The sequence below is a fragment of the Dendrobates tinctorius genome, unplaced genomic scaffold (genome assembly GCF_039654945.1).
Source record: "Dendrobates tinctorius isolate UK_male_01 unplaced genomic scaffold, ASM3965494v1 ptg000073l, whole genome shotgun sequence".
Taxonomy (NCBI): domain Eukaryota; kingdom Metazoa; phylum Chordata; class Amphibia; order Anura; family Dendrobatidae; genus Dendrobates; species Dendrobates tinctorius.
This window is the reverse complement of record NW_027361741.1, coordinates 27660345-27686158: the sequence shown is the minus strand read 5'-3', so window position 1 is coordinate 27686158 and position 25814 is coordinate 27660345. Positions and strand designations below refer to the sequence as shown.

At 43.4% G+C, this 25814-nt stretch overlaps 1 protein-coding gene across 1 annotated transcript in view; it reads left to right on the top strand.

The window, feature by feature from the left end:
- Window positions 1-25814, top strand: part of CHEK2 (checkpoint kinase 2) — a 145563-nt gene that overhangs the window by 59296 nt on the left and 60453 nt on the right. Inside the window, exons 4-7 of the mRNA XM_073582699.1 lie at window positions 8641-8788; window positions 18912-19002; window positions 20744-20849; window positions 23347-23400. Of these exons, the coding sequence (XP_073438800.1) occupies window positions 8641-8788; window positions 18912-19002; window positions 20744-20849; window positions 23347-23400 (399 nt within the window). The remainder of the gene's footprint in view (window positions 1-8640; window positions 8789-18911; window positions 19003-20743; window positions 20850-23346; window positions 23401-25814) is intronic.

Genomic DNA, 25814 nt, shown 5'->3' with positions numbered 1-25814 from the left:
GGGTTCTACTCCCCCCGATTTCTGATAAAGAAACCATTATAAATTTAAAGGCATTGAACAAGTTCTTGGTCATCCTTTCATTCAAGATGGAGTCAGTGAGGACAGCAGTGAAGGTTCTCTTTCCAAGCTGTTATATGGCAGTCCTAGACCTCAAGAATGCCTATTATCATGTACGAATTCACAAACAATATCAAAAGTTTCTGAGTAGCAGTGCAGATGCAGTCACGAATCAGGCATTTCCAATACAGGGCTCTCCCCTTTGGTCTAGCAATATCCCCCGGATATTTACGAGACTAGTTTTGGAAGTGACAGGTCAGCTCTGGGATAAAGATATACTAGTCATACCGTATCTGGACGACTTTCTGATCGTATGAGATGCCTTTCTCCAGTGTCAAGAACGAGTCAATATGGTCAGACATAATTTAGAGACTAAAGGTTTCCTATACCGGCAGTCCTCCACTGTCTTTGAGTCAACTATCCGTGCTACTATCCTTACATTTTTCTGACAACAGTAATAAACGAAACTGATGTGTGCCACCTGAGTGTGGCTGAGCATCACTTTCAATTTTTGAGGGGGTTTTATCACTTACATAGCGCCAATAATTCACCATTCGCTTTACAGACATTACTGGCACTGTCCTCTTTGGGACTCACAATCTAAATTTACTATCTATATGTCTTTGTAGTGTGGGTAGAAAAATAATTACTGGGAGCAAACCTTCGCAAACGCAGGTAGAACATGCAGGCTATTTGCAGATGCTGTCCTTGGTGGGGTTGTAACACAGGACTACAGCGTTGCAAGACTGCTAATGTTTTTGTGTTGACAACTGAACATTTCTGTGATTGGAAGGCTATCACTGTGATTCAAACTGTGTGCCTAACTGCTGTGTTGGGGAAAACCACTGTCAAGATTGTCTTCCAGCATGTTTTGATACTGCAACATGGGCACGTCCCTTTCCAGGGGGGAAGCAACAAGCAAAATTTACTTTTGTATTGTGGATAGAACAACCCAGTAGTCAGCACTATTTAGAAACCTAACAATACTGGTAACAATCATGTTGCAGATAGTGATGCAAAAAGGCACTCATGGGTCGGTCTCTTTCATGAGGTCCAACTCCACAGTGTGTTGGTGGTGGTATAACACTCAAGCTTTCTGCCTCCATCCCCTACCGACAACCACGGACAATCATTATCGTTTACGTCTCCTAACTGTTGTTCATCCATCACCTCTTCCTTCTCGTCTTTTTCATGGTCATTCTCCATTTGTTCCTCCCATGACAAACGTCTGTGAGACAACAGACCTGAACTTAAAGATATTGTTAACCCTAAAGGTATCCTCCTCTGCTTCCTCCTCTTCCCCCAGGATCACCACCACCACCTTCTCACCCACACTATTTAAAGTGTGCTCCAGCATGTAGATGACAGTAATAGAGATGCTGCTGATGACAGCATCATCACCGCTAACCAGCATCCTCACTGCTAACCATCTTACTAGCCATTAAGAAAACGTATTGAAGGGTGCAGAGGTCCTTCTTCTGTATCCAGTACACAAATGTGAATTGCATCAAATCCGTTGTGCCAGGCTATGAAAAGTGCTATCCTACACCAGGTCTCGGCGCTGCTGCCACAGTCACTGCAACATGTGCAGAGTTTAATTCCACGGTGTGGTCATATCGCATATCAACCCATTAACCGGTAATCTGAAAGATCTCTGTACCAACTAAAGTGGAATGGTGAAAGTCAGCACGACAGTGGTTTCTGCAGCAGCGCATCCAGGCTGGGACAGTGGCGGAGGAATTGCTGTATCATCAGGTACAGGATGTGAGCCATACAAGGCACGTGTGTAAGTTTGGCCCAGTGTAGGGCCGCCACCAGGTTTGCACCATTATCGCACACTGCCTTCCCTGGCCCCAGGTTGAGTGTAGACAGCCATTGCTCAAACTTGGCATGGGTAGCTGTCCACAACTGTTGATCTGTATGACTGCGATCTCCAAGGCATATTATTGTAAACACTGCCTGATTTCAGTGAGCCCTGGCTGTGCAGCATGGAGGTGGAGGAGAGATTTTTTCTGCAGTGTTGGAATGTGTGTTTAATTAAGGCAGAGGTTGAGGGTGCAAGTGGACGCCCTAGAGGAGATAGAGGAAGCCGAAGCACTTCAGGAACTGTTACATTCAGTGGTTTGTTCCGCAAGCTCTGTAGATTCCAAGACTTGGTGGCTAGTGAAACCTTGGTGTCTACTGCTTTAGTTCTCCATCCCCTGGTGTGTACTAGTTTAGTTCTCTAACCAAAGCTGTTTAATAGTTTAGTTCTCCAATGCCTGTTGAATATTACTTTAGTTCTCCATGTTCTGCTGTTAATTTGCTTTTTTTCTGCAATCATAGATGTTTAATTCTCCAACCCCTGTTGTCTTGTAGTTTAGTTATCCATCTTGTGGTGTGTAGTGGTTTACTTCTCCATCCCCAAGTGTCCTGCAAGCCTTGGGGATTGCAAGACTTGTGGAGAAGCCCCTTCCCCGACTGCCCCTATAGCCACCAGAGACCCAAGATAGCCAACTGCAGATCCACGAACGCTTCTGTCCACTGGCAGAGTTGGGCCTCAGAATGCATTGGTTGTTGTGGTTGCATAAGTCTGTGTCTACGTAACCTCCTTGTCTTCCTCCTCTGCTGACCTACTCAACTGCATGCCTCTGGGTTTACAACTAGTGTGATCTACTACGTCATCGTCATCCTCACTCTTCTCCCACTCCTCACCCTGAGAGTCACCCTTCTCTTCCTGCGTTGACAGAACAGTACAGTCCGCAAGCGCTTCATATATCTGAGTCTCGTCACAAATGCATCACCTTCTCCAAACGGGGTTAATGTCTGTTGATGAGGGTTTGGTTTATGCTCGGACAAAACTTCGTCCGGCCATGGATCAAAATGAGAAAAAATTTAGCCATTGGTGCAGATGATTTCCTCCTCTTGACTCTGTGAATCTTTAGAGTGCACTTCCTATGCTCATGGCATACAACGTGTCAAGAGATCTGCAGACTCAGCCATCTGTGGTTCCCAACAGTCACTTGGGCGCTTGGAGAGTTGTGCTGTGGTGGGGGTAATTGGGGTGCCACCACTGAGGACTGTACTGTGTGTGATGTAGTGGAGGAAGAGGAGCAGAGGCCACTTGATGCAGCGCTTGCCATCTACTGGAGCACATGTTCTTTCTGGCCCTCATCCATAAAGTGTACAGTTGTACGACTGCCAAAGAAAGGGATCGAAGTTGCCAGTCCAGTAACAGAAGTTGTAAAAATGCTGCACAAATTCCGAGTGCAGCAAAACAAACCGACTTCTCATCTCTCATCATACAACCCCTGGCAAAAATTATGGAATCACCGGCCTTGGAGGATGTTCATTCAGTTGTTTAATTTTGTAGAAAAAAAGCAGATCACAGATATAGCACAAAACTAAAGTCAATTCAAATGGCAACTTTCTGGCTTTAAGAAACACTAAAGAAATCAAGAACAAAAAAGTGGTAGTCAGGTATGGTTACTTTTTTAAACCAAGCATAGGGGAAAAATTATAGAATCACTCATTTCTGAGGGAAAAATTATGGAATCATGAAAAACAAACCAACAAAAAATCACTCCAACACATCACTAGTATTTTGTTGCACCACCTCTGGCTTTTATAACAGCTTGCAGTCTCTGAGGCATGGACTTAATGAGTGTCAAACAGTACTCTTCATCAATCTGGCTCCAACTTTCTCTGATTGCTGTTGCCAGATCAGCTTTGCAGGTTTGAGCCTTGTCATGGACCATTTTCTTCAACTTCCACCAAAAATTTTCAATTGGATTGAGATCCAGACTATTTGCAGGCCATGACATTGACCTTATGTGTCTTTTTTCAAGGCATGTTTGCACAGTTTTTGCTCTATGGCAGGATGCATTATCATCTTGAAAAATGATTTCATCATCCCCAAACATCCTTTCAATTGATGGGATAAGAAAAGTGTCCAAAATATCAACATAAACTGGTGCATTTATTGAAGATGTAATGACAGTCTTCTCCTCAGTGCCTTTACCTGACACCTGACATGCAGCCCCATATCATCTATGACTGTGGAAATTTGCATGTTCTCTTCTGGCAGTCACCTTTATAAATCTCATTGGAACAGCACCAAACAAAAGTTCCAGCATCATCACCTTGCCCAATGCAAATTCGCGATTCATCACTGAATATGACTTTCATCCAGTCATCCACAGTCCACGATTGCTTCTTCTTAGCCCATTGTAACCTTGTTTTTTTCTGTTTAGGTGTTAATGATGGCTTTTGTTTAGCTTTTCTGTATGTAAATCGCTTTTCCTTTAGGTGGTTTCTAACAGTTTGGTCACAGACATTGACTCCAGTTTCCTACCATTTGTTTTGTTGTGCATTTCCTTTTTTGGAGACATATTGCTTTACGTTTCCGGTCTTGACGCTTTGATGTCTTCCTTGGACTACCAGTATGTTTGCGTTTTTAACTAAAAGAGCCACCTTGTGCAGCACTAATGCTGCATTCTGTCAAGGTGGCTCTTTTAGTTGGGGTCCCTTCCACTGCTGAAAGAATCGTTTTTATAATTTGTCACTCATACCTGTAGTTTGTCCGGGGGGCAGGTCTTTCCCCCCTGACACAGACGCCTCACATCCATCAGTCATTTCCTCCTTTCTTGTGGGCATCGCCTCCTCAGCATTCATTTATTTTCCTGGTGCCTGCGCTGTAATCTTGTTTCTTGGGCATGCGGAGTTAGCGCTGCCCGTCCACTGACATCACATGATGTCTTCCTTCTCGCGCCTGCGTGGACGCGCGGCCCGAGATCCCGCCCCGCAGTTTCTTCTGATTTATTCACACTGCGGGGTGGGATCTCGGGCTGGTTAAACGGTATAGCATAACGCGATCGCGTTATGCTATACTCGCTAGTGCAGATGTGTTATCTGCGCTAGCGGTGACGGAGCCTCAGATGCTGCAGCCCGTGACCAAGGCTCCGTCACTGAATGACGGCACATCGCGAACACGTGCCGCTTTACGGCATGTGTCGCAATGCGCCTGACAGTGGAGGGCAATGTCAGCGTTATCGGACAGCTAAAGCGAAATGTGAACCCGGCCTTACCCTCTTTTAAGAGTGATAATTCTTTCCTTTGTTTCAGTTGACATCTCTCGTGTTGGAGCCATGATTCATGTCACTCCACTTGGTGCAACAGCTGTGATCACTCCTTTTTAGATGCAGACTAACGAGCAGATCTAATTTGATGCAGGTGTTAGTTTTGGGAATGAAAAATTTACAGGGTGATTCCATAATTCTTTCCCTCAGGATTGAGTGATTCCATAATTTTTCCCCTATGCTTGGTTTAAAAAAGTAACCAATACTGACTACCACGTTTTTTGTTCCTGATTTCTTTTAGTGTTTCTTAAAGCCAGAAAGTTGCCATTTGAATTGACTTTAGTTTTTTGTGCCATGTCTGTGCTCTGCTTTTTTTCTACAAAATTAAACCACTTAATGAACATCCTCCTAGGCCGGTAATTCCATAATTTTTGCCAGGGGTTGTACCTGTCTCACAAACCTAAACAGCTATTCAGTACTTTCAATTCATTCCTGCGTCCACCAGTTCCCCCTCCCTCTCCTCTTATCTCAGCTGAATACTTTGCCTCACCACCTATGAACTTGACACACTAACGTCCCACCTCATTCCAAACTTGACCACAGTCTTCATCACAATCCTAATCCACCTCTTCACATCCTGTCACTAACAACTGGTGTCTTCCATCTTGATTGAAACATACCTCGATCACACCGATCCACAAAAAGGCCACCCTTGACCCATCCTCTGTGTCTACCTATCTCCCCATATAATTTCTCCCCTATGCCTCCAAACTACTGGAACAACACGTCCGTTTTGATCTGTCCTCTCACCTCTCCTCTTGCTCCCTCTCTGACCGCTTACAGTCTGACTTCAGACCACATCATTCCACTGAAACTGCGCTGACTAAAGTCACCAACGACCTACTAACCGCCAATGAAAGCGACGTGAGTTTCTACTGGACCTGGCATCTGTCTTTGACACAGTGGACCATTCCCTCTTACTACAGACATTTTGATCTGTTGACATTACAGAGTTGGCCCTTTGTTGTATCTCCTCCTACCTAACAGACAGAACATTCAGTGTCTCCCACTCACACACCACCTACTCATGTGTTGGTGTCCACCAAAATTCTGTTGTAGGACTGGGGAATTATGCTTACAGGGCGCACGCGCACGTTCCCTCCCTCTTAAAGGGACCTCCCGCATCAACCTAAGGTATTTCCAACCTACTGTATAGCTGAGCGACACCTTCTATTTAAGGCTTGTCCTCCAATATGGAGGTGCCTGAGCTACGTTTTTAGTTTGGCTTGCATGCTTGCTAGTTGTCAGGTTCCTCAGGTCTGCCTGTCTGCTTGTCTACCCTGTACCGGTCTGCTCGTACCTGTCTGTGCTCTGTTGTACATCAGCTGGGTCAGATCGTACCTGCCAGTGCTTTTTCTGTTCCTCAGCCGGTCCCATCTGCACCCGTGGTTCCAGAATCCCTACAGTGTCTGCCTGCATTTTTCATCCCTCCTTTGGGCCGTAGCAGCTTTCCCGCTGTAGTGGGTCAGCTGCCACCTTCTGTAGGTTAGCCATAGAGTAGCACCTGGTACCACCTTTTTGTACTTCCTTGTGTCGTAGTTTTCGCCTGTTGCCACTTGGGATTTGGTAGGCCACCTAGTTACGCCCCTTCCAGGCTTTCAGAGGGATACAGAACAGTGATTCCACCACCTTGCGCGTTACAGTCTCCATCTGCTGGGTTGGCTGTAGTGGAAGAGATGTCGGTCCCCGCTATACTAATTCTACTTTATTGCAATTGATACCACTTTGTAGGTGTCTGACACTAATTTTTGTAAATGTGTAGATTCCTGATTGGGTCTCCTTCATGCGTGTTGCCTGTAGCAGTAGGCCTCCAAAGCCATCAGGTCTCCACTGCCTTGGAGTCAACTACCCGTGGTTACTATCCTTAGATTTTTCTGACAATATTACTCTACGAAATTTATATGATATTTGTGCAACATGAGTGTGACTAAGTATGAAAGCAGATTGATCTGTTGCATGTGATATCAGGGCTCACAGGAGGCCTAATCCGATCCCTCACCCACCTCACCTCGTCTTACTGTGATGTTCAATTGAAAATGCTGTCCCAGACCCCAATATCTCATGTTTGGCTGATTGCTACAGTGCCATGCTACAATTAGTACTGTGGGTGAATTGTGGCCACTTTGCTGGTGTCTGCCACTCATTTGATGTGTTTTGGCAGCATTTGGGGCCTTTATAAGGTGTTGTGCATGCGTTTGTTTTTGCTTCCATTGACCCGAATGTCGTTCGGCGAATATTTGACGAACTAATTGGCAAATATTGCAAATTCGGCTATGATACTACATTTGTGCAAATGCGTTCTTTTGATCGCCCGTTATTGCATTTTAATGCAATGTCGTGGTGACCAAAAAAATGTAATTCTGGCGTTTTGAATTTTTTTCTCGCTACGCCGTTTAGTGATCGGATTAATCCTTTTTTTTTTTTTTTTCTTCTTTTTTTATTGATCGGGCGATTCTGAGCGCGGTGATACCAAATGAGTATGCTGTGATTTTTTTTTTTTTTTTTTTTTTAATTTTATTTTGATTGGGGCGAAAGGGGGTAGTTAAAAGCCCGCTGTCAGCGTTTGACAGCAGGATTTAACTAGTTAATAGGTGCGAACGGATCTCGATCCTGCTCGTGCCTGTTGCGGGCACATGTCAGCTGTTTATAACAGCTGACATGTCGCGGCTTTGAGGTGGGCGCACCGCCGGAGCCTACCTCAAAGCAGGGTACTCTGACCGCTGACGTACTATCCCTTCAGCGGTTAGAAAGGGGTTAAACAACCAAAAAATGGATTTCGTCAACCGAGGTATCATTGTAATCCATATAATTACCCCAACCTGAACAGTGTCTGTTGTTTACTGAGCAAAATCCTGTTGACGGGTTCACTTTAAGTACCTTCTACTCCAGCATGCTTGTGCTACGCCAGTCTCAATGAATCGGCCCCGATGTCTTTTTTCGGGGATGGGGGGGGGGTTCTGTAGAAAGTGCCAGATAAACAGTAAAAATAATGTTTTTACTCTGCTAGGCATAGTTTCAATCTGCTGTGCGTATGTCGAGTCTTTTCTTTTAGGCAGCTTTCACTTGGAAGCCGCTCACTATTTTAGACATACAAGAACAAAAGGACTAATACCGCCAGCACCTTCCTGACACATTGTGTGCACATACCCTTATTACTTTAGAGCTTGGCTGACTGATATTGCTGTTGACTATGTGTATTATAGATTTCAGTGTTCATATTCTCTTCTGTCAGACCTCTAGGGGCTTATGCTGTCGACCGTGCAAATCGGTCCAATCTCTGACCACAATGTACATAATGGCTGTGGCTCTACCTCCCTGAGCATGACAGCCACATAGAAATATATGAAGCTGTGATGCTCTGGTCGGGAGAGCCGCAGACGGTTCGCGAATCGTGGTCTGATATCAGACCGATTGGCAAAGAAATCTGCTTGAGCACTAACAGATAATTATTTTCTTGTGACTTTAGGACACTGGACCTGCACCGTCCCCTGTGGCATATATAGAAGATCTGAGTAACAATGGGACATTTTTAAATGACACAAAAATTGGCCATGGGAAGAGGCTACCTTTAACAAATAACGCTGAAATTGCCATTTCTTTACCAACAAATAAAGGTACTATTGTGATAGTACTAATGTGTATTGACCTCAGCATTTCCTGGTGGTTAGAGACGGCAGTGGATTAATTATTGTAGAGTTTAGGAGCCTATTGGACCAAGCCAGGAATCACTTTGAGATTTTATTATCCGGCTACTACTGGGTACAGCTTTGTTTAGATCAGCACTTGGGGTAAAGCCGAATTCAGAAGTTTGTGTGTCGGGATCAAAATGTGGACAGCAATGCACAGACTGGCCTGGAACGGAATCTATTATTCCTAGTGCAGGGTCTTCAGAAAGTTGTGGGAAGCAGGGTGTGTTGCAGTCCGCGCTGCCGAGATTGACAAATCACCTGGGAAACAAGATGTTGTAGCAGTGTACTCATTTATTTCCTCCTACGCGTTTCGGCGCCCTTCCTGGCACCTTCCTCAGGATCCCTGAGGAAGGTGCCAGGAAGGGTGCCGAAACGCGTAGGAGGAAATAAAGGAGTACACTGCTACAACATCTTGTTTCCCAGGTGATTTGTCAATCTCGGCAGCGCGGACTGCAACACACCCTGCTTCCCACAACTTTCTGAAGGTTTTTCCACGTGTGAGTGGTTGGTGGAGGTCCTGCAGCAGCTGATTCTGTGATATGCTCTCAAGCCAGTTGTGGGTGACACAACTGGTATAGGTGAGTGGAACTGTATTATACCGCTCATACTTCAAGTGTCACTAGTGATAGGGCACTATTGCGCCTCTTTTTCCCCCCACCATTTTTTGTATTGATATAGTGCAGGGTCTTAGAATTTAATGGGATGCCCGAGTCATCCAGTTTTGACATAGGTGTAATATGGACACATTTTTGAACTGCATTTCTTTCTCAAATCCTGATGCAATCTGATCCCTATGATGCTGTACACCCATGTAAAGATGGTTTAATGGTACAGCATGTAACTGCCATAGAATTCACTGCAGAAATTCAAGACTGACTACGTTTTCCACTGCTGATTTGCAGTTTAGCTGTGGGCCTATCCACAAATTAGCCCTGTTGAATGGTAGGGTGAATATACAGTATGCCCAATTAAACCACCATTCCAGCTGGGTTTTTTTTTTTTCAATTGCACCGCACGAGTGGCACATTAAATGTAAGCCCTCTGCGCCCAGTCTTGTACTCACCCTCTGGTGTCTTAACAGTTTTTCGCGGCCTCTCCAGTCTCGTGTCGCCATCTTGTGACAGTAGCTTCCGAGTGGCTGGAAGTTGGAAGCTACGTCGCAAGCTCTCAATGCAAGTGTATGAAAGCCAGAATGAGGCTCCCATAGACTTGTATTGAAAAGTGATCTCTGTGCTACTCCATGAAACAGTAGAGGTGTAGGCAGGTCCCTTTTTGCCGGAGACCGATGGGAGTGGCGGCAAAAACAGTGAGTATGAGACGGGCAGGAGACTTACATTTAGGGCAGAGACAGACTGCCCTATTGTGCGAGAATCGCATTGTAAACCTCGTACTGGCTGTCGACTCTTCTGACCTGAGCTTGACAGCGGCATAGTAATCCATCGTGCTGTCTTGCTCAGGTCAGGAGAGATGGCGAGCCAGACCGATCAGTGCAATGCAATTCTCGCACGAGTTATACAGCCGTCTGACTCAGCCCTTAAAGTACCACTCCAGCAGTGCAATAAAAAAAGAAAACCGCTGGAGTGGTGCTTTTAAGTGCAGTGGGGTGTATGCATTTTTCTTAATTTTTCTCTGCGTAGATTTCAAATTTATGGCAGCAAAACTTGTGATTTTAAAAAGCGTTTGTACGATCTCCTACTGACATTTGAGGGTGGGTCTTGATTCCGATTTACGCAGAAATCCACTTATAAATTTAGCCAAACAATTTGGTAATGCTTTTTCTTGTTACTTGGTGTTACTTGGCTTGTTGCTTCTGCAACCTTATTTTTGTGGTACATGCTTGCCAATATACCCTATGTACTAACCTTTGTTTTTTTTTCTTCAAATTTTGCCACATTTTTCTTACTGAATCACCTACAATATTGTTGAGAGAGGGCACAGGCTTAATCAAGGATACCCATATTTGCATAGGAATCGCCAATAGGCTTCTGTAAGGCGCGTTTAATAATAATAATTAATAATAATAAATAATAATAATAATATATGCCCATGAATTCTAATGCTATTTTTGCATATTTTTAGGGGTAAAATATAAAGAAATTAAAATATTTTGCTTTTACGGAGCCTGAAGTACTAATGGCTGAGACGTACATCTAAAATGTGCCCCGTTATGTCACTAGAGGGCAGCACAGGCCATAAGTGACACAACTGTTATTATTATTATTAATCAGTCTTTGCAACGTTATGAATCTTTGTAATATTCTCTATTAGATTATTTTTAGTGATGATCGAGCACTGAAATGCTCAAGTGCTCTGTATTCGAATTGAGAAGGTCGGACACCCGGATGTGCTCGATTCGAGTACTGAATATAAAGGAAGTCAGTGGGAAACGCAAAAATTTTCCCAGAAGACTAACAGGAGGACTGGGGTGTCAGGAATTTTGATGAAAAGGATTGAAACCGCGCTCAAATTGAATGGTAACAGCATGGGGAAGATGCCTGGATGCATCTCTGACTCCTAGGTCACTGCTGGGAACAATGTTGTCAGAGTCTTATGCCACTTTTACGGACTGACCATAAAACCTGCATAAAACGAAGATAAAATGGATTTTAAAGGAAAAAATGTTAGGAAACATTCTTTACTTGTACTTGGCAAAATTAAAGTGTGACTACAGTAGATGTCACCGGTAAATATAATTGTAACATTTTGCTACCTTATTTGTTCATGTGGCGTGTGTGACATGGTCAGACACATCCTGTTTAATATATGAATGAGGGACTCTGAAACTCACAAAGCCTATGCGGACAATGCAAAAACTGCCAAAAAGTAGAAGGAAGAGAGATTCCAATACACCCTGTATTAGACATAAAGGAGCGCCTCATACACATTCTGTTAAAATTGTTAGGTAGTGGGACTCCTAAACTCATAAAGATTATGCACTAAGGGAAAGAGCTTAAATTAGGAGGGACTTCAATACACCCTGGAAGACATGATTTCTGAGGCCCTCTTCTACATTTTTTCCCCATTTGTTAGGATTGGAATTCCTAGACCAGTAAAAATATATATATTTATAATATAGTGCCACATACTGACCCTGTTGATATGGTGGAGTAGGAGAGGAAATAGAAGAAACCTTAAACCGTATACCCTTTTTTGGGTGGGAAGGGTTGCATGGAATACACCAGGAAAAAAAGGAACATTTGAATTAGCTTTATGTTTCGCAGCTGTCATTCGGTATGGTTGAGTAGTCTGGACCAATCTTCTTAATTTTGATGTCAGCCTGACAGCATTTTCAGTTGACAGGCTGATGCGCCTATCAGTTATGCCCCCGGCGTTATGTAAATCCAGCTCTGAGAAAACGATAGCGGCAGGCCAGGTCAACACCCCAAGACAAGGTTCTACGACATCTCCGCCAGTGTTGTCAGATGGGAATTTTTCTACTAGTTGTTCGACTAAGGCCTTCTGGTATTGCCCCATTTTACTAGCCATCTGCGCCGTACGAAGGAGAGATGAAAGTTCTGTTAGCGTGGGTTGAAATCCTCAGATCTGTCTGGCATGTTATACCTTTCTACAACTATGCGGCAGTGTGCTGTTTGTCACCTAAACAAATTAGTTTCAGCAGAGCCTGTTGCTGCTTCACCGAGGCAGTGCTGCAGTGCTTCCAGCTTGCAACTGATATCAACGACAAGCTCTGAGATAATTCGTAGATGGAAGAGGAGGAGGGGGAGCAGGAACCGGTGGAGGATTACCCTAATGAAACTAGGGCCCGCAATCCTCGGCAGTACGTGTGCCGTCCCTGGATCCAACTCGTTCCCAAGGTTCACCTAATGTGCCATCAAGGAAATGTAGCATCCTTGTCCACAAGCGCTTGTCCATGTTGTCTGTTGATAAGTGGACCTTCCCAGTAACTGCATTCGTCAGGGCACGGGTGATGTTATGGTACACGTGCTGGTGTATGGCAGGGACAGCACACCGGTAAAAATAGTGGCGGCTGGGGACCGAGTACCAAGGGATGGCCGCTACTATGATGTTGCGGAAAGCCTCAGTGTTCAAAAGCCTAAATGACAACGTTTCCAGGGCAACCCCATTTAGTGTTTGGGCCTGTGGGATGCTGCATATTTGCGTTTTTGTTCCAAAGCCTGGGGTAGGGACAGACTGTCCACACATTCTTTAAAAAAGCGCCATACTGCTGAATGTAGAAATACCCCCATATGTGGCTGTACAGTACTACTTTGCAATGCGGGGTGGCTCGGGAGGGACAGAGCGCTATTTGCCTCCTGGAGTGCAGATTTTCCTAGACTAGTTTGTGGATTCCATATAAATTGCCCCTAAGTGCAAGAAAAGCAGAATCCCCCCCTCAAGTGACCCCATTTTGGAAATTATAACCCTTTGGGAATTTATCTACAGATTGTGGTATGGCGACTGGTCATATGGTTAATGGGCGGTATGTATCACAGATGTCGGTGGCCCTGTGATGAAAGCCTGAGCTTGTTTTCTTAGCAGATCTACTGCTGAGGGTTTACTATACATTGGGAAGGTGAATCTGAGAGATACGTGGGTCCAGACACCTACTTACCCCACCCCAGGAGGTGTGTCTCAAGACCCAAGATGGAGCCTGTGTGTTTGTGCACGGGTGGCAGAGCTGGTTAGTCTGAGCTGGAGTGAGAATTGTTTGGAGGATACCTCTGAGGATAAGAGGTATCCGGGAACCTGTGCGGACGTCGTTGACAGTTAACGGACGCTAATCTAAATTAGGTAATCCGGGGCTCAGCGAGGATCGTAGGTTCTATAAAGCCGAATGGTTGCCGGACGGTGCACGAGATGCTGAATGTTGCCAAAGTCCTGATGAGAGGTTTATGCTGTGTACTAATAATCCAAATGGACTTTTTAACCCTGATTGTCCCGAGATATTCCTCAACGACCAGCCAAGTGAGTACTCCCCGTCCACAGATAGTGGAGACATGCCACAAGATGTAGTGACAATTTTGATTTCATGGGTGTTTTCCAGAAACAGGCAGTAGTGGATGTTGCTGAGTGAAAATTGCAAACTGCCTTTGTAGTGACCAGTACGATATGCCCAGCTAATGCTTTTGGAGTCACACACCTGTAAATTGGGCTCTCCTCACTACAGAAATGCCAAGCATGTGGGCGCTATGTGTTGTTTAGGCACACTGGGGCTCAGAAGGGAGGTGGGTATTTGGATTTGGGAGAGGAGAATTAATTTTGGAGGGTGAGAAGCCATTTCGCTTTTTCAGAGCCTTTGTGTTACCAGTAATGTGGAAGCCCCCTATATTTCTGTTAACAGATTGCAGATCTGAGTGCGGGCTTGCTATATTTGTCAATTGAGTGGAAGCTTTTATTGGGATCACCGTTATCCAGTGCTCTACGCTGGCCACTTACTTTGTGGTTTCCATCTAAATCTCTGAGTGACGTGATTCCGATGAAACCCCCGATGGATCCATTCACTATAGTTAGGCAGCAGAGTTAATCTGGACTCTGTCTGGCCTCTGTTTAGCGGTGTCCTTCTTTTCAGAAGTGCACAAAACTGTGGCCGACGGCACTTTTATGCAATCCTAAAAAGACGGACGCCGCCGGATCTCAGGTCAGACGGTGTCCACAGTGCCTCCATCTGCCTCATTATAGGGAATCTTCAGCCAGAGGTTCTGTCTGAATCACATATTTCAGAGATTTATACGGAAACCCCGGTGTAAGCGCTCAGCGCAGAGCGCAGGATAAATGTGCTCCGTGCCTGACTTCGATCTTTGGGAGGCAGAATGAAAAAATCAACATCATGTGAAGAATTGGTTTCATGCCGTTCCTCCTGCGGTATAAGTGATTAGGCGACTTTATTCTTCAGGTGGGTGTGATTACAGCGATACCAGATTTATATCATGTTTTTCTGTTTGGCTGCTGTCACACACTAAAAGACGCCTTTTATTGCGAAAACTAGTTTTTGCATACCGCTGAACAAAAAGTGGAATAACACGCGATCAAAAAGACGGATATAAATAAACATGGTACCGCTGAAAACGTCATCTTGTCCCGCAAAAAAACAAACCGCCATACAGCTCCATCAGCGGAAAAATAAAAAAGTTACAGCTCTCAGAATGAAGTGATGCAAAAATAATAATTTTTTCTATAAAAATAGTTTTTATTGTATAGAGGTTACTACCGGTCAGCAAGGCTCCGTTTCCAGCCGGGCTGAGCTGTGGTGAGATCCCTGCTTGCACCGTGAGCGCTCACAGTGCTAGCGGGGATCTCACCGAAGTCACTGCAGTTCAGCCCAGCTGGGAACGGAGCGTCACTGACCGTTAGTAACACCTATGACGTCAACCCCGGTCACTGACGCTGTGTTCCCAGCAGCTCATTCACCAGTGGTTCTCAGCCTGGACGGTCACATCTTGGCACTGTCCAGGTGTTAAAGGTTGTCCCACTAGGGTGAGACCCTTCTTAATTGTCTGTGGCCATATTATATGTGAGAGCATGATTATATGTGAGAGCATGTCCATGCACGGAAGAAATACACCATACAACGTGCTTGTGTCTAAAATGGATTCCTCTCCTTTATTGCGAGAAAATACAGTGTGTTTTTAAAGAGGAAAAGCAAGGTGCCTACCTCATGGCTTATTGACATAGGAACAATGGGTTTTGGTCACGGGAACATTTCTCATTTGTTCTTGATATCCTCAGGCTGGTTATGTAAAGATCTATCACAGGTCAACATATTGGCAAACCTAGCAAACAATACACCAAAAGTTGCTGAGTCATAATGTGTTAGCAGACACAGTTTTGAGATCCACATCAGCATATACTAAAAGTGTCCATATTGGATGTGAGTGTCCATGAGTCAAGTGTAGCGTCTATGCATTTATATATTTTGGATATCTTCATAACTAAATATTGATTTCATATCCTTAACATATCCCCCAGACTTGGTTTACGGCGTGGGACAAAACGACAGAAAGGTATGGTATATTGATTTTTTTATTTTAGTTTTATTACAGGAGAACAATGGCTTCGGTAGAATAGGTGTTTGGTGTGTATAACTGTGTTTGTTATTTTTAAAACTGTGTTTTGTTTTATTTCTAATAAAAGACTTTATGCTGGCTGTGTCTTGTTTTACCATGTAACTTTAAGATTAGTAATGGATAGGTGTCTTATAGATGCTTCTCCATTACTAAGCCATGGACTTGATGTCGCCTGACAATACAAAGGTGACATCATCCCCACAAATATGAACCCCACTTGCCACCTCCACAGGGCAAGTGGGAAGAGCCTGGCAAAGTGCCAGAATTGGCGCATCTAATAGATGTGCCTTTTCTGGGCAGTTGCGGGCTGCTATTTTTAGGCTGGGGGTGGTCAATATCCTTGGCCCCTTACCAGCCTGAGAATACCAGCCCCCAGCTATGAGCTTTAGCAAGGCTGGTTGTCAAAAATGGGGGGACCCCACACTTTTTTTTATTTATAGCGCAGGTGGTGGCTGAATACCCCCATCAGCTGCTCCTGCTGTCACTGTTATTATCAGCAGCAGGGTAGGCTGATGGGGGTAATAGTCCCATTAGCCGCAGCCTGCTGTCTCTTTTATCACTTACATGTAACTCTCATCATTCTCCCTTGCTCATGCCGATCGCTGGCAGAGCAGGGAAGAATGATGAGAGCCGTGTTCAACACCCGGCGCCGGGGAACAGCGCTTAGGCTAGTTTCACACTAGAGTTTTTTTGCGCTGCGCCTCATGCGCATACCAAACGCATGCAAAAAACGCATCATGCGTTTTGCATACGTTTGCTGTTGTTTTGCGCATGCGATTTAACCAGTGTTAACTGAAAAAATGCATGCGATTTTAAGCGCATGCGTGCACATGTCCTAGCGCACGCGTGCGTTCCCATAGACTGTAATGCTGTTTTTTTTGCGCATTCCGTGCACTAACGTGCGCATGAATTTTTTTGAGACCGGTCAGACTGACAAAAAATGCAACAGGTTGCGTCCGGCGCGCCTAGGCGCACACTACAAAAACGCATGCGTGCGAAAACGCATACGAACGCGTGCATGCGCAAGACCATGCGCACCCATGTTAAATATAGGGAAGCAATGCGCATGCGCACAATAGCGCACAAGGCCCAGCGCTAAAAAACACAAGTGTGAAACCAGCCTTAGTGTAACGCTTCTTCCCCAGCGCCGATGCCGTGTCACATGGATGACATCCACATGTGTAATACGTATGCACATGTGCGGGACGTTTTGTGGCCCGTACTGACATTAAAAAATGGACAAGTTGGCGTGTTTTTCAAACGGACACTCGGTCTGTGGAAACACACTGACATGTGCACACAGACCCATTCACTTGAATAGGCAAATAGCACTCCGTTCCTCCCGAGTCTCTCCGTATGGCTAAGTAGTACTGTACAGCCACATATGAGGTATTGCCACGTCCTATCTCAATTCCAGACATTTTTGCTTTGAAAATGTCAAACAGTGCTCCTTCCCTTCCGAGCTCTGCCATGCGCTCGCTCAAACAGTGGTTTACCCCTACATATGGGGTATCGGCATACTCAGGAGAAATTGCACAACAACTTTTTTGATCCAGTTTCTCCTGTTACCCCTGGTAAAATAAAAAAAAATTGGATCTGAAGTAAATTTTTTGGAGAAAAAAGTTAAATGTTCGCTTTTTTTTTTTACATGCCAAAAATTCCTGTGAAGCACTTGAAGGGTTAATAAACTTCTTGAATATGATTTTTGAGCATCTTGAGGGGTGCAGTTTTTAGAATGGTGTCACTTTTGGGTATTTTCTATCATATAGACCCCTCAAAGTGACTTCAAATGTGATGTGGTCCGTAAAAAAAAAAATGATGTTGTAAAAATGAGAAATCGCTGGTCAACTTTTAACCCTTATAACTTAGTAACAAAAAAAAAAATTTGGTTCCAAAATTGTGCTGATGTAAACATGTGGGAAATATTACTAATTAAGTATTTTGTGTGACCTAACTCTGATTTAGGCCGGGGTCACACTAGAGAGGAATACGGACGAGTGAGAGGCGTTAAAAGCACGCATTACACACAGACCAATGATTCTCTATGGGTTTGCTCCCAACAGCCGTATATTTCTCGTCCGTATGCCACAAGAAAACAGTCTCAGAATCACCGAGATCCATGGAAGGGACAGTTTTCAGAATTGTAAAAATTGGCCCGGCCATTAACATGCAAACCACCATCGGGGGTAAAGGGGTTAATAATCACTTAGCATTTTTAAAAATCTGAAGCTGTAAAAAGACGATCAGTTTAAAATCCTGAATATACAAGTGTGTTTTTTTTTTTTTTTTTTACATAGAATTACATATGTTCATTCTGTGGAGTGTTTTCTGATAGGGTTTTCAGGCAGTTTCCGCCTGATAGACATCGTGTGCACGTAGCCTTATGTAAAAAATTATAGAGAAAAAAAGCACAGATGGATATTGGGGGTGGGGGGGAGAAACTGATCATGATGGATCTATGAAGCTATTCCTTATGGATTTATCATGAATCATGTAAAAATGGAAAAAGTAAAGCCAGGTCAGACAGTGTTCTATTGCTTTCATCACTTTCAGATATTTTACTTTTATGGGAATCTGTTCACACTAGCAATGTGAGTAACTGACGGATGTGCTGTCATGGAGGCCCTAATCTTGCAATGAAAATGAAGAAACTTCTAATGGGCTCTGTTAAAAGACAGTGAAGTCCATTGGTTGCCTTTTTATCAGTGGTATAATGGATCAGGCACAAAATAGTGGCTTCCATCATAAATGGGCCCCGGATTCCAGTGTAAATTGTCCTAGGGGTTACATTGCGAGAAACTCGCATCTCAAAACCCGGAACTGCCGCCGGCACTCGGGAACGGAGTGTGCGGCTGCATGTATTTCTATGCAGCTGAGCGCTCTGGTCCGAACCACAGGCGGCAGTGCAGGGTTTTGAGACACGAGACACGTGCGAGTTTCTTGTAAGTGTGACCCCGGCCTAAATGTCGGTGTTTAACGTACAGTTCACTATTTCCCACGTAGTTATGTGGAATTCTTTTCAGTTTTTGTATTTACAGACCTGTTGGCAGATGATCAGTCTGTTCATCCAGCAGATTTCAGAGACAAGTATATTATGTCGAAAACTCTTGGAAGGTAGGTTAAAAAAAAACTTTTTTAAAATTCAGTTATCAAATATGTAATTTAAAAAAAAAAAAAATCACAAACCTTCATTCTGTAATGTGGAAAACAGTCATATTTTAATTTAATTTAAATAATATTTATTTGCCTATTCCTGGGCTTAATAGGATGTCTTCTATTGTATGTATTGATATATTGCAACTTTTATTAAAATATTCAGTAATCGCATATATATCTTAATACCCAAAGAGTATTCCTGTGACTATAGGAAAGATTTGAAAGCATCAGCAGTAAGTGTGTGGTTCACCGATGTAACAGGGTATGTGCATGACAAAAACTAGAATCCAGCTCACCCAGTTGCTCTATGCTCATCCACCTGGGGCTCAGACACCGGCCTCACCCTGGCCTCTAATCAAGGACAATAGAAAAAATTGGAGTCCGGCACAACAGGACTGGATTTTTATTTTTCAAAAGAAAATATAGTGCGAACAAAAGAAAATTTTCATGTTTGACATGACCCGGTCGACGCGTTTCGACTGCACTAAGCACTCTTACTCATGACACTTTTTTTTTTTTTCCATGGAAAAACTTGGAAAACCTGCCATATTTTTCAAGAGTCTTTTCTGGTGTTTTGTTATCCTCAAGCATTTACTTTTTCCACCATTTTTCCAATGTATTTGAGGCATGTTTCCGTCCCTTTTTTATTTTTTTCATTATAAAACCGCTAGCTGTTTTATTAAAAAGAAAAAAAAAAAACCTCTTACAAAACGCTCAAGAAGACGCTCGAGAGTCTTTTGAACCTTTCCATTAACTGGTATTATAAAGTGTTTTTTTTTTTTCTTTTTTTTTTTATTAACCATGTGGCATCTTTGGAAACCTAAAGTGGTTAAAAGACTCTGAAATGTCTGAACATATGAACACGAGCTGTTTTTACATAGAAATGCATTGTTAGTTTTTTCAGCATTTAAAGGGAATCTGTCACCTCATTTTTGTACTATGAGATGCGGCCATCGCCATCAGGACCTCTCCCGGCGCCTGCGCACTGCAGTACTCTGCTCTGCCCTCAATAGGGCAGAGATATATGCGTGCGCAGGAGCCGCGGCAGAAGTAAGAAGGACGGCATCGCTAGAAGATGGGAGGCGCCAGACCGGACCACGACACCCGTCAGACCGGACCGGACCTGACCCCCGGGTAAGTATAATCTAACTCCCTTTTCCTATCTTTCAGGTTCCATCGGGGGCTTATCTACAGCATTACAGAATGCTGTAGATAAGCCCCTGATGGCGGTGGGCGCATCTCATAGGCCAAAAATGAGGTGACAGATTCCCTTTAAATAGCCCTCTCTTCCATCAGGTTGTGGTGCAGACCTCCCTGGAGAAGATGTCTTGTGCACATTCCTTTATTTACAAATTGTGATGTCTACTGACAGCTTTTTTCTGTTTCCTTTTGTTATGTGTAAACCCCCTGTCATTGTTAGTATTCAGTGGGGGAAACCAAGGGACCAGTGTTGGATTCCCCTACAGCACCATTACATGGTGACAGGTAAAATCGATGGGTTACCTGTGTATTGCTCAGGTGCATAATTCTCAGGTGCATGTTTCTAATGTAGAGTGTTACAAATTGGATTCTGCAGAAATCTCCTTTTACAGTGATGTAAGTCAGATTTCTCTTCTGGAAAACTGCTTTATGTGGTAGTAGAGTGATCTTGTATGCTCACGTGCTTCTGTCACACTGATCTGATTTCCCGTTTCTGCAGTGGCGCCTGTGGAGAAGTCAAACTGGCTTTTGAAAAATCTACATGCAAAAAAGTTGCGGTCAAAATCATAAGTAAAATCAAGTTCTCTTTAAGCTCCTCACACCTTGTAAGTAAGCTCTCCAGCAGACTTGTCGACTCGTTTTAATAATCATCAGAAGTGTGCATCACCAACATAGATGTGTTATTTCATCATGTAATTAGGACAGCCATTGTCATGTCAGTTTTCAGTCCCAGCATTGAGGGTCACTTTAGAGTCGCGATCCTTTGTATACCTAGTGTGCTGTTACATACTTGTTATTACGCCCCTTACTGTTCTGCAGGCCAGGCAGTAAATATCTGTATGTAAAAAGCCTCTGTTTCTCACAACATTGAACACATTAGGTGGACGTTCTGAAAAGGAAGAAGAAAGCGCGCCATAACTTAAGTTGAGCAAATTTTTCAAAATTTGGTTCCCATCGGCAGCGAATATCGCATTGGCAATATTCGCTGAACTTCATTGGAGTGAATGGGAGTGGAAATGGCCAAATATGTTTGGAATTGATCATCAAACATAAATTCGGCACGAATAGGGTACCAATATGGCACAAATATGGCATATTCGGATTCGGCGACCGATTCCGAACATATTCGCTCAACTCTAGCCATAACAAGTCTGTAACGGATGTCTAGATACACTCACAAACTGTATGTTTTGCACAGCTTAAAAGTAAACTTCTAAAGGGGTTAACCTGCATGCTCAATTTATCACCTATCCACTGGTTAAGGTGTGACCACTTGTACTGACCCTGAGAACTTCTCCCAACATCCCATATGAATGATTTTAGTTGGCTTTCATTTATTTTACTCACTTTTTTAGTGCCTTTAATTCCGCAGCACGTTACAGACATTGTCGGCGCTGTCCCCATTGAGGCTCACAATCTAGATTCCCTTTCAGTATGTCTTTGGAGTGAGGGAGGAAACCCACGCAAACACTGGGATAACATGCAAACTCCTTGCAGATGTTGTCCTTCATGGGATTTGAACACAGGACCCCAGCACTGCAAGACTGCAGTGTTAACCAATGATGTGCTTGTGCTTCACTTCTACAGTATGGGAGCTGTAGTTCATGTGTGTTACCATAGCCTACATAAATGAATGGAGCAGTAGCCCCACTTGTGCGATACTGATTCAGTCACATAGTGCTCCTGATGTCATCATCAGTGGGGGTGGTCTCACCGCATTCGATATATGATGAATTTTGTTTGTGGGACAACTCTATAAGATTTACAGCCAGTTTCTCTCAAGTCACCTATTTCTTAAAAAGCGTTTTCTCAAGTTTGGATATCATACCCTATAGGGGATATCTTTAAGATCGCTGAGGATTCAACTGCTGGAAGAGCCCTGTGTGACTGAAGCAGTGGTCAATTATGCACACTGCTGCTCCATTCATTCTTAAAGGGACCGACAGAGATAGCTGAGTGCTGTGCTTGGCTGGTCTTCAGCTCTCCCATAAGAATGAATGGAACAACAGTGTGCATTATTTACCACTGCTCCATTCACGCGGGTTGGGAATCGGAATCCCAGTGGTCAAACCCCTAACGATCAGAAAGTTATCCCCTGTCCTGTGGATAACGGAATAACTTCCGTAATTGAGACTACTTTTATGAGAATTGTGTGGTGAACCGTACTTACTGTGCTAAATAAAAAATTTTGGCATGCACCATCGGACTCCATATGGACTAAGAAATCTCTAAAATGGGGTGTTTAATAGAGATGAGTGAATTTTTGGGGGATTTGGTTCCGAATACGATCAGCATCGAACATTGTTTTTGCTATATTCGCCGAACACAGGCGAACGTCATTAGAGTCAATGGGAGTAGAAATTACCGAATATGTTCGGAACCGATCATAAGACATCAGTTCGTCACGAATAATGTTCAAATATGGCTCTAATATGTCAAAATCAGATTCGGGAACAAAAACTGCACAAATTCGCTTATCTCCATTGTTTAGCAGAGTCCACTAGCCTTAGGCGCCGGTGATGGCATGACCACTTACATTCCCTGTTGCAAGTGTGTGGGATGTTACATGATTGCGCAATCAGCTGATAATTTGGCAACTTCCTCTACAAGCTATGTTTCTAAAATGGCAAAACCCCTCAAAAAAACTCTCAGGTAAAATGCAGAGTTGACACTGAGAATGAAGATCATATTATACGTGTCAGAGTCCCCAAGTGGCTTTCCTGCAGATTAATTGTCTACAAATTGTGCTTTAGTTGGATCCTAGCATTACTAGAATGTGGTACTATGATGAAAACCAAATCTAGTAAGTACTTATTTGACATCCGTGCTGGATTCAGAGCCACACAGCTTAGTGATGCTGTAATGTTTTTCATGCTGCTGCTTGTGTGTCTGCTAGATAGAGGAGAGCAGGAATACCTCTTATCATGTATGAGAGACCACTTAGCAGCCAACTAATTTCTAACGATAAGACATAGTTTGCATAGTGGGAGTTTAGTGACAAATGCAGACTACATGTCATTTAATGGCCAGATATAGTCTTACTCCCCATGTACACACACGACCACTTTTTCTGAGAAGTAATTTTGCTTTTTTTCCCTGCAGGACCAGACCAAATCTGTTGAGACGGAAATTGAAATTTTGAAAAAAATAAATCATGTAAGAATTAGAAAAAAATGTTTTTGTTAAAATAATTGTACAGTACTTGGCATGCTAATTGTACATTACACACTGTAATGTTTTTATGCTTGGTAACAGAATTTGTGAACGTCGTCGGTGTGTTCACTTGTTTGACTGTGTCATCCCCTAATGAATGAAAGGGCTAAAATATTGTGGTTGCATAAATGTGCATATCCTGAAACTAATTCTTTGTTGAATTACCCTTTGAGTTTGACAGCATTTAGCTTTTTGGGGTAGTAGTCTATGAGCATGGCACATCTAGAATTGGCAGTTTTTACCAACTCTTCCTTGCAGTAGTGCTCCAAATCAGTCATATTTCTAAGATAAAAGGGGTTAGGTGGATGGTTTAGGTGCTGCTGAAAGTATATTCCAGTAAACGTTAAGGTGGTGGTTTATTCTACGCCTTTCGAAGTACAGAGTTACATCTTCAGGAAAGACCACGTGGTTTTCCTGAAGAAGAAGTAACTCTGTACTTCAAAACGCGTAGTATAACCCCTTCTATCTTTTGAAATCTGATGGTCACTTGCTGACCAGTGGATCTGCTGTAGCCGATGTTCTACAATACATTATATGCCTTCTTAACAGTTGGATCATGATAGTTTAATCTGAGTGTTATTGTGTCTCTCGGATAAGACCCTATTTTGCGCTGATTTCTCCTACAGCTCCTTGATTAAATCTGTCAGATTGTGAGGGCATCTCCTGTGTACAGTATCTTTTTCAGGTCAACCTACAGATTTTCAATAGAATATAGATCTGGCTCGGTGCTGGGTCCTTCCAAAATGTTAATCTTCTTCTGACGAACCCATTCTTTTGTTAATTTGGAGGTATGCTTAGGGTTGCTATAGCACTAAAAGGTGAAATTCAGCTTTTAGCAGGGGCCTGAAGGTTTTGTTTGCAAAATTAACTGATATTAGGAACTATTCAAAATTCCTTCCACATTCACTAAAGCCCCTGTTCTCGCTGCTGAAAAACAGCCCAAAAGAATAATGCTGTCTCCTCCATGCTTCAATGTAGGTATGGCGTTCTTTTGGTGATGTGCAGCATTGATTTTCCGCTAAACATACCTTATGGAATTTGGGTCAATAGTTCAACTTTGGTCTTATCAGACGATTATTTATTTTCTCACACGTTTTTAGTGGATTTAATGTAGGTTTTCGCAAAACATAGCTGGACTTGGTTGCTTTTCTTTATAGGAAAGACTTCCATCTTGCTACACTTTTCCACAGGCTAAGCATATGAAGAATACGGTAGATTGCAGTAAACATGCAGTACGCAACCAACACTTGCCAGCAATTCCTGCTGCTCCATTAATAGTATTGTTGACCTCTTGGCAGCTTTTCAGACCAAATTTTCTTCTTGTATTTTCTTCACTTTTGATAGACATCCAGTTCTAGTTAATATCACTGTTGTGCCAATTTTAACCATCTTCTACATGACCATCTTCATAGTACTCCATGGCATATCTAATGTATGTTTTTGTACCCTTATCATAATAACTTGACTACAATGAGATTCTATTGCTGTCTTGTAAGCTGGCTACAGACCATGGCCTATCAGCTAGCTGCGTGAAACGCTCTCCTCTTTCAGAGAATGCTGGGAAACGTGTGCAATGATGGCAAACTCACTTACCGCACTCACACAGGTGTGAGAGCTGAGTGAGATTGTTCTGCTTCACCAGTGAGCTGTGTGAGCGCGAGTTCAGACTTTCCCCGCACTCACACAGGTCTAACTGTTAGCAGGATGCTGGGAAGTGTGTGATGTAATTGTAGACATGCGCTCCCAGTACTCTGACAGTTTTGTCAGCTGGTTAAGATCAACCTGTTTCACCTGCATTCTGTGCGTGCATGGCCAGCTGATCAGCCACTGGGATGGTCTGATAAAGTTTGCAGATGTAAGGGTATGTTTCCACGGTCAGGATTTGCTGCGGATTGGACACTTCGTCCAGCCGCAGCGTCCAGATGTTACAGCATAGTATTGGGGATTTTATGAAATCTCATCTCCACTATGCATACAAAGACGCAGGTGACAGACCTGCGTAACCAGACATGTGGCACGTCTTTATTGACCGCAGCATGTCTATATATGCAGTCTATGTATAGGATGCACTGATTCCGCATGTGTTCAATGAACACATGCGGAATCACCGCGGGTACAAAAGGTGACAGCGTTTGGGCGGGGCAGGTATCCACTGCGTTCAAATCGCTGCCAATCCGGAACATGGAGACATACCCTAATAATGCCAGGGGGCCATTTCAGAATATGAAAGGTTATTCATCTTTGAACTGAGCATAATTTTTAATAACCGTAAATTGCAAAAGCATTTATTTACACATTTTCTGCTTAATGAAATGAATCCTTTTATGGTGGCCCAACCCCTTTAATCCCTTTATGAT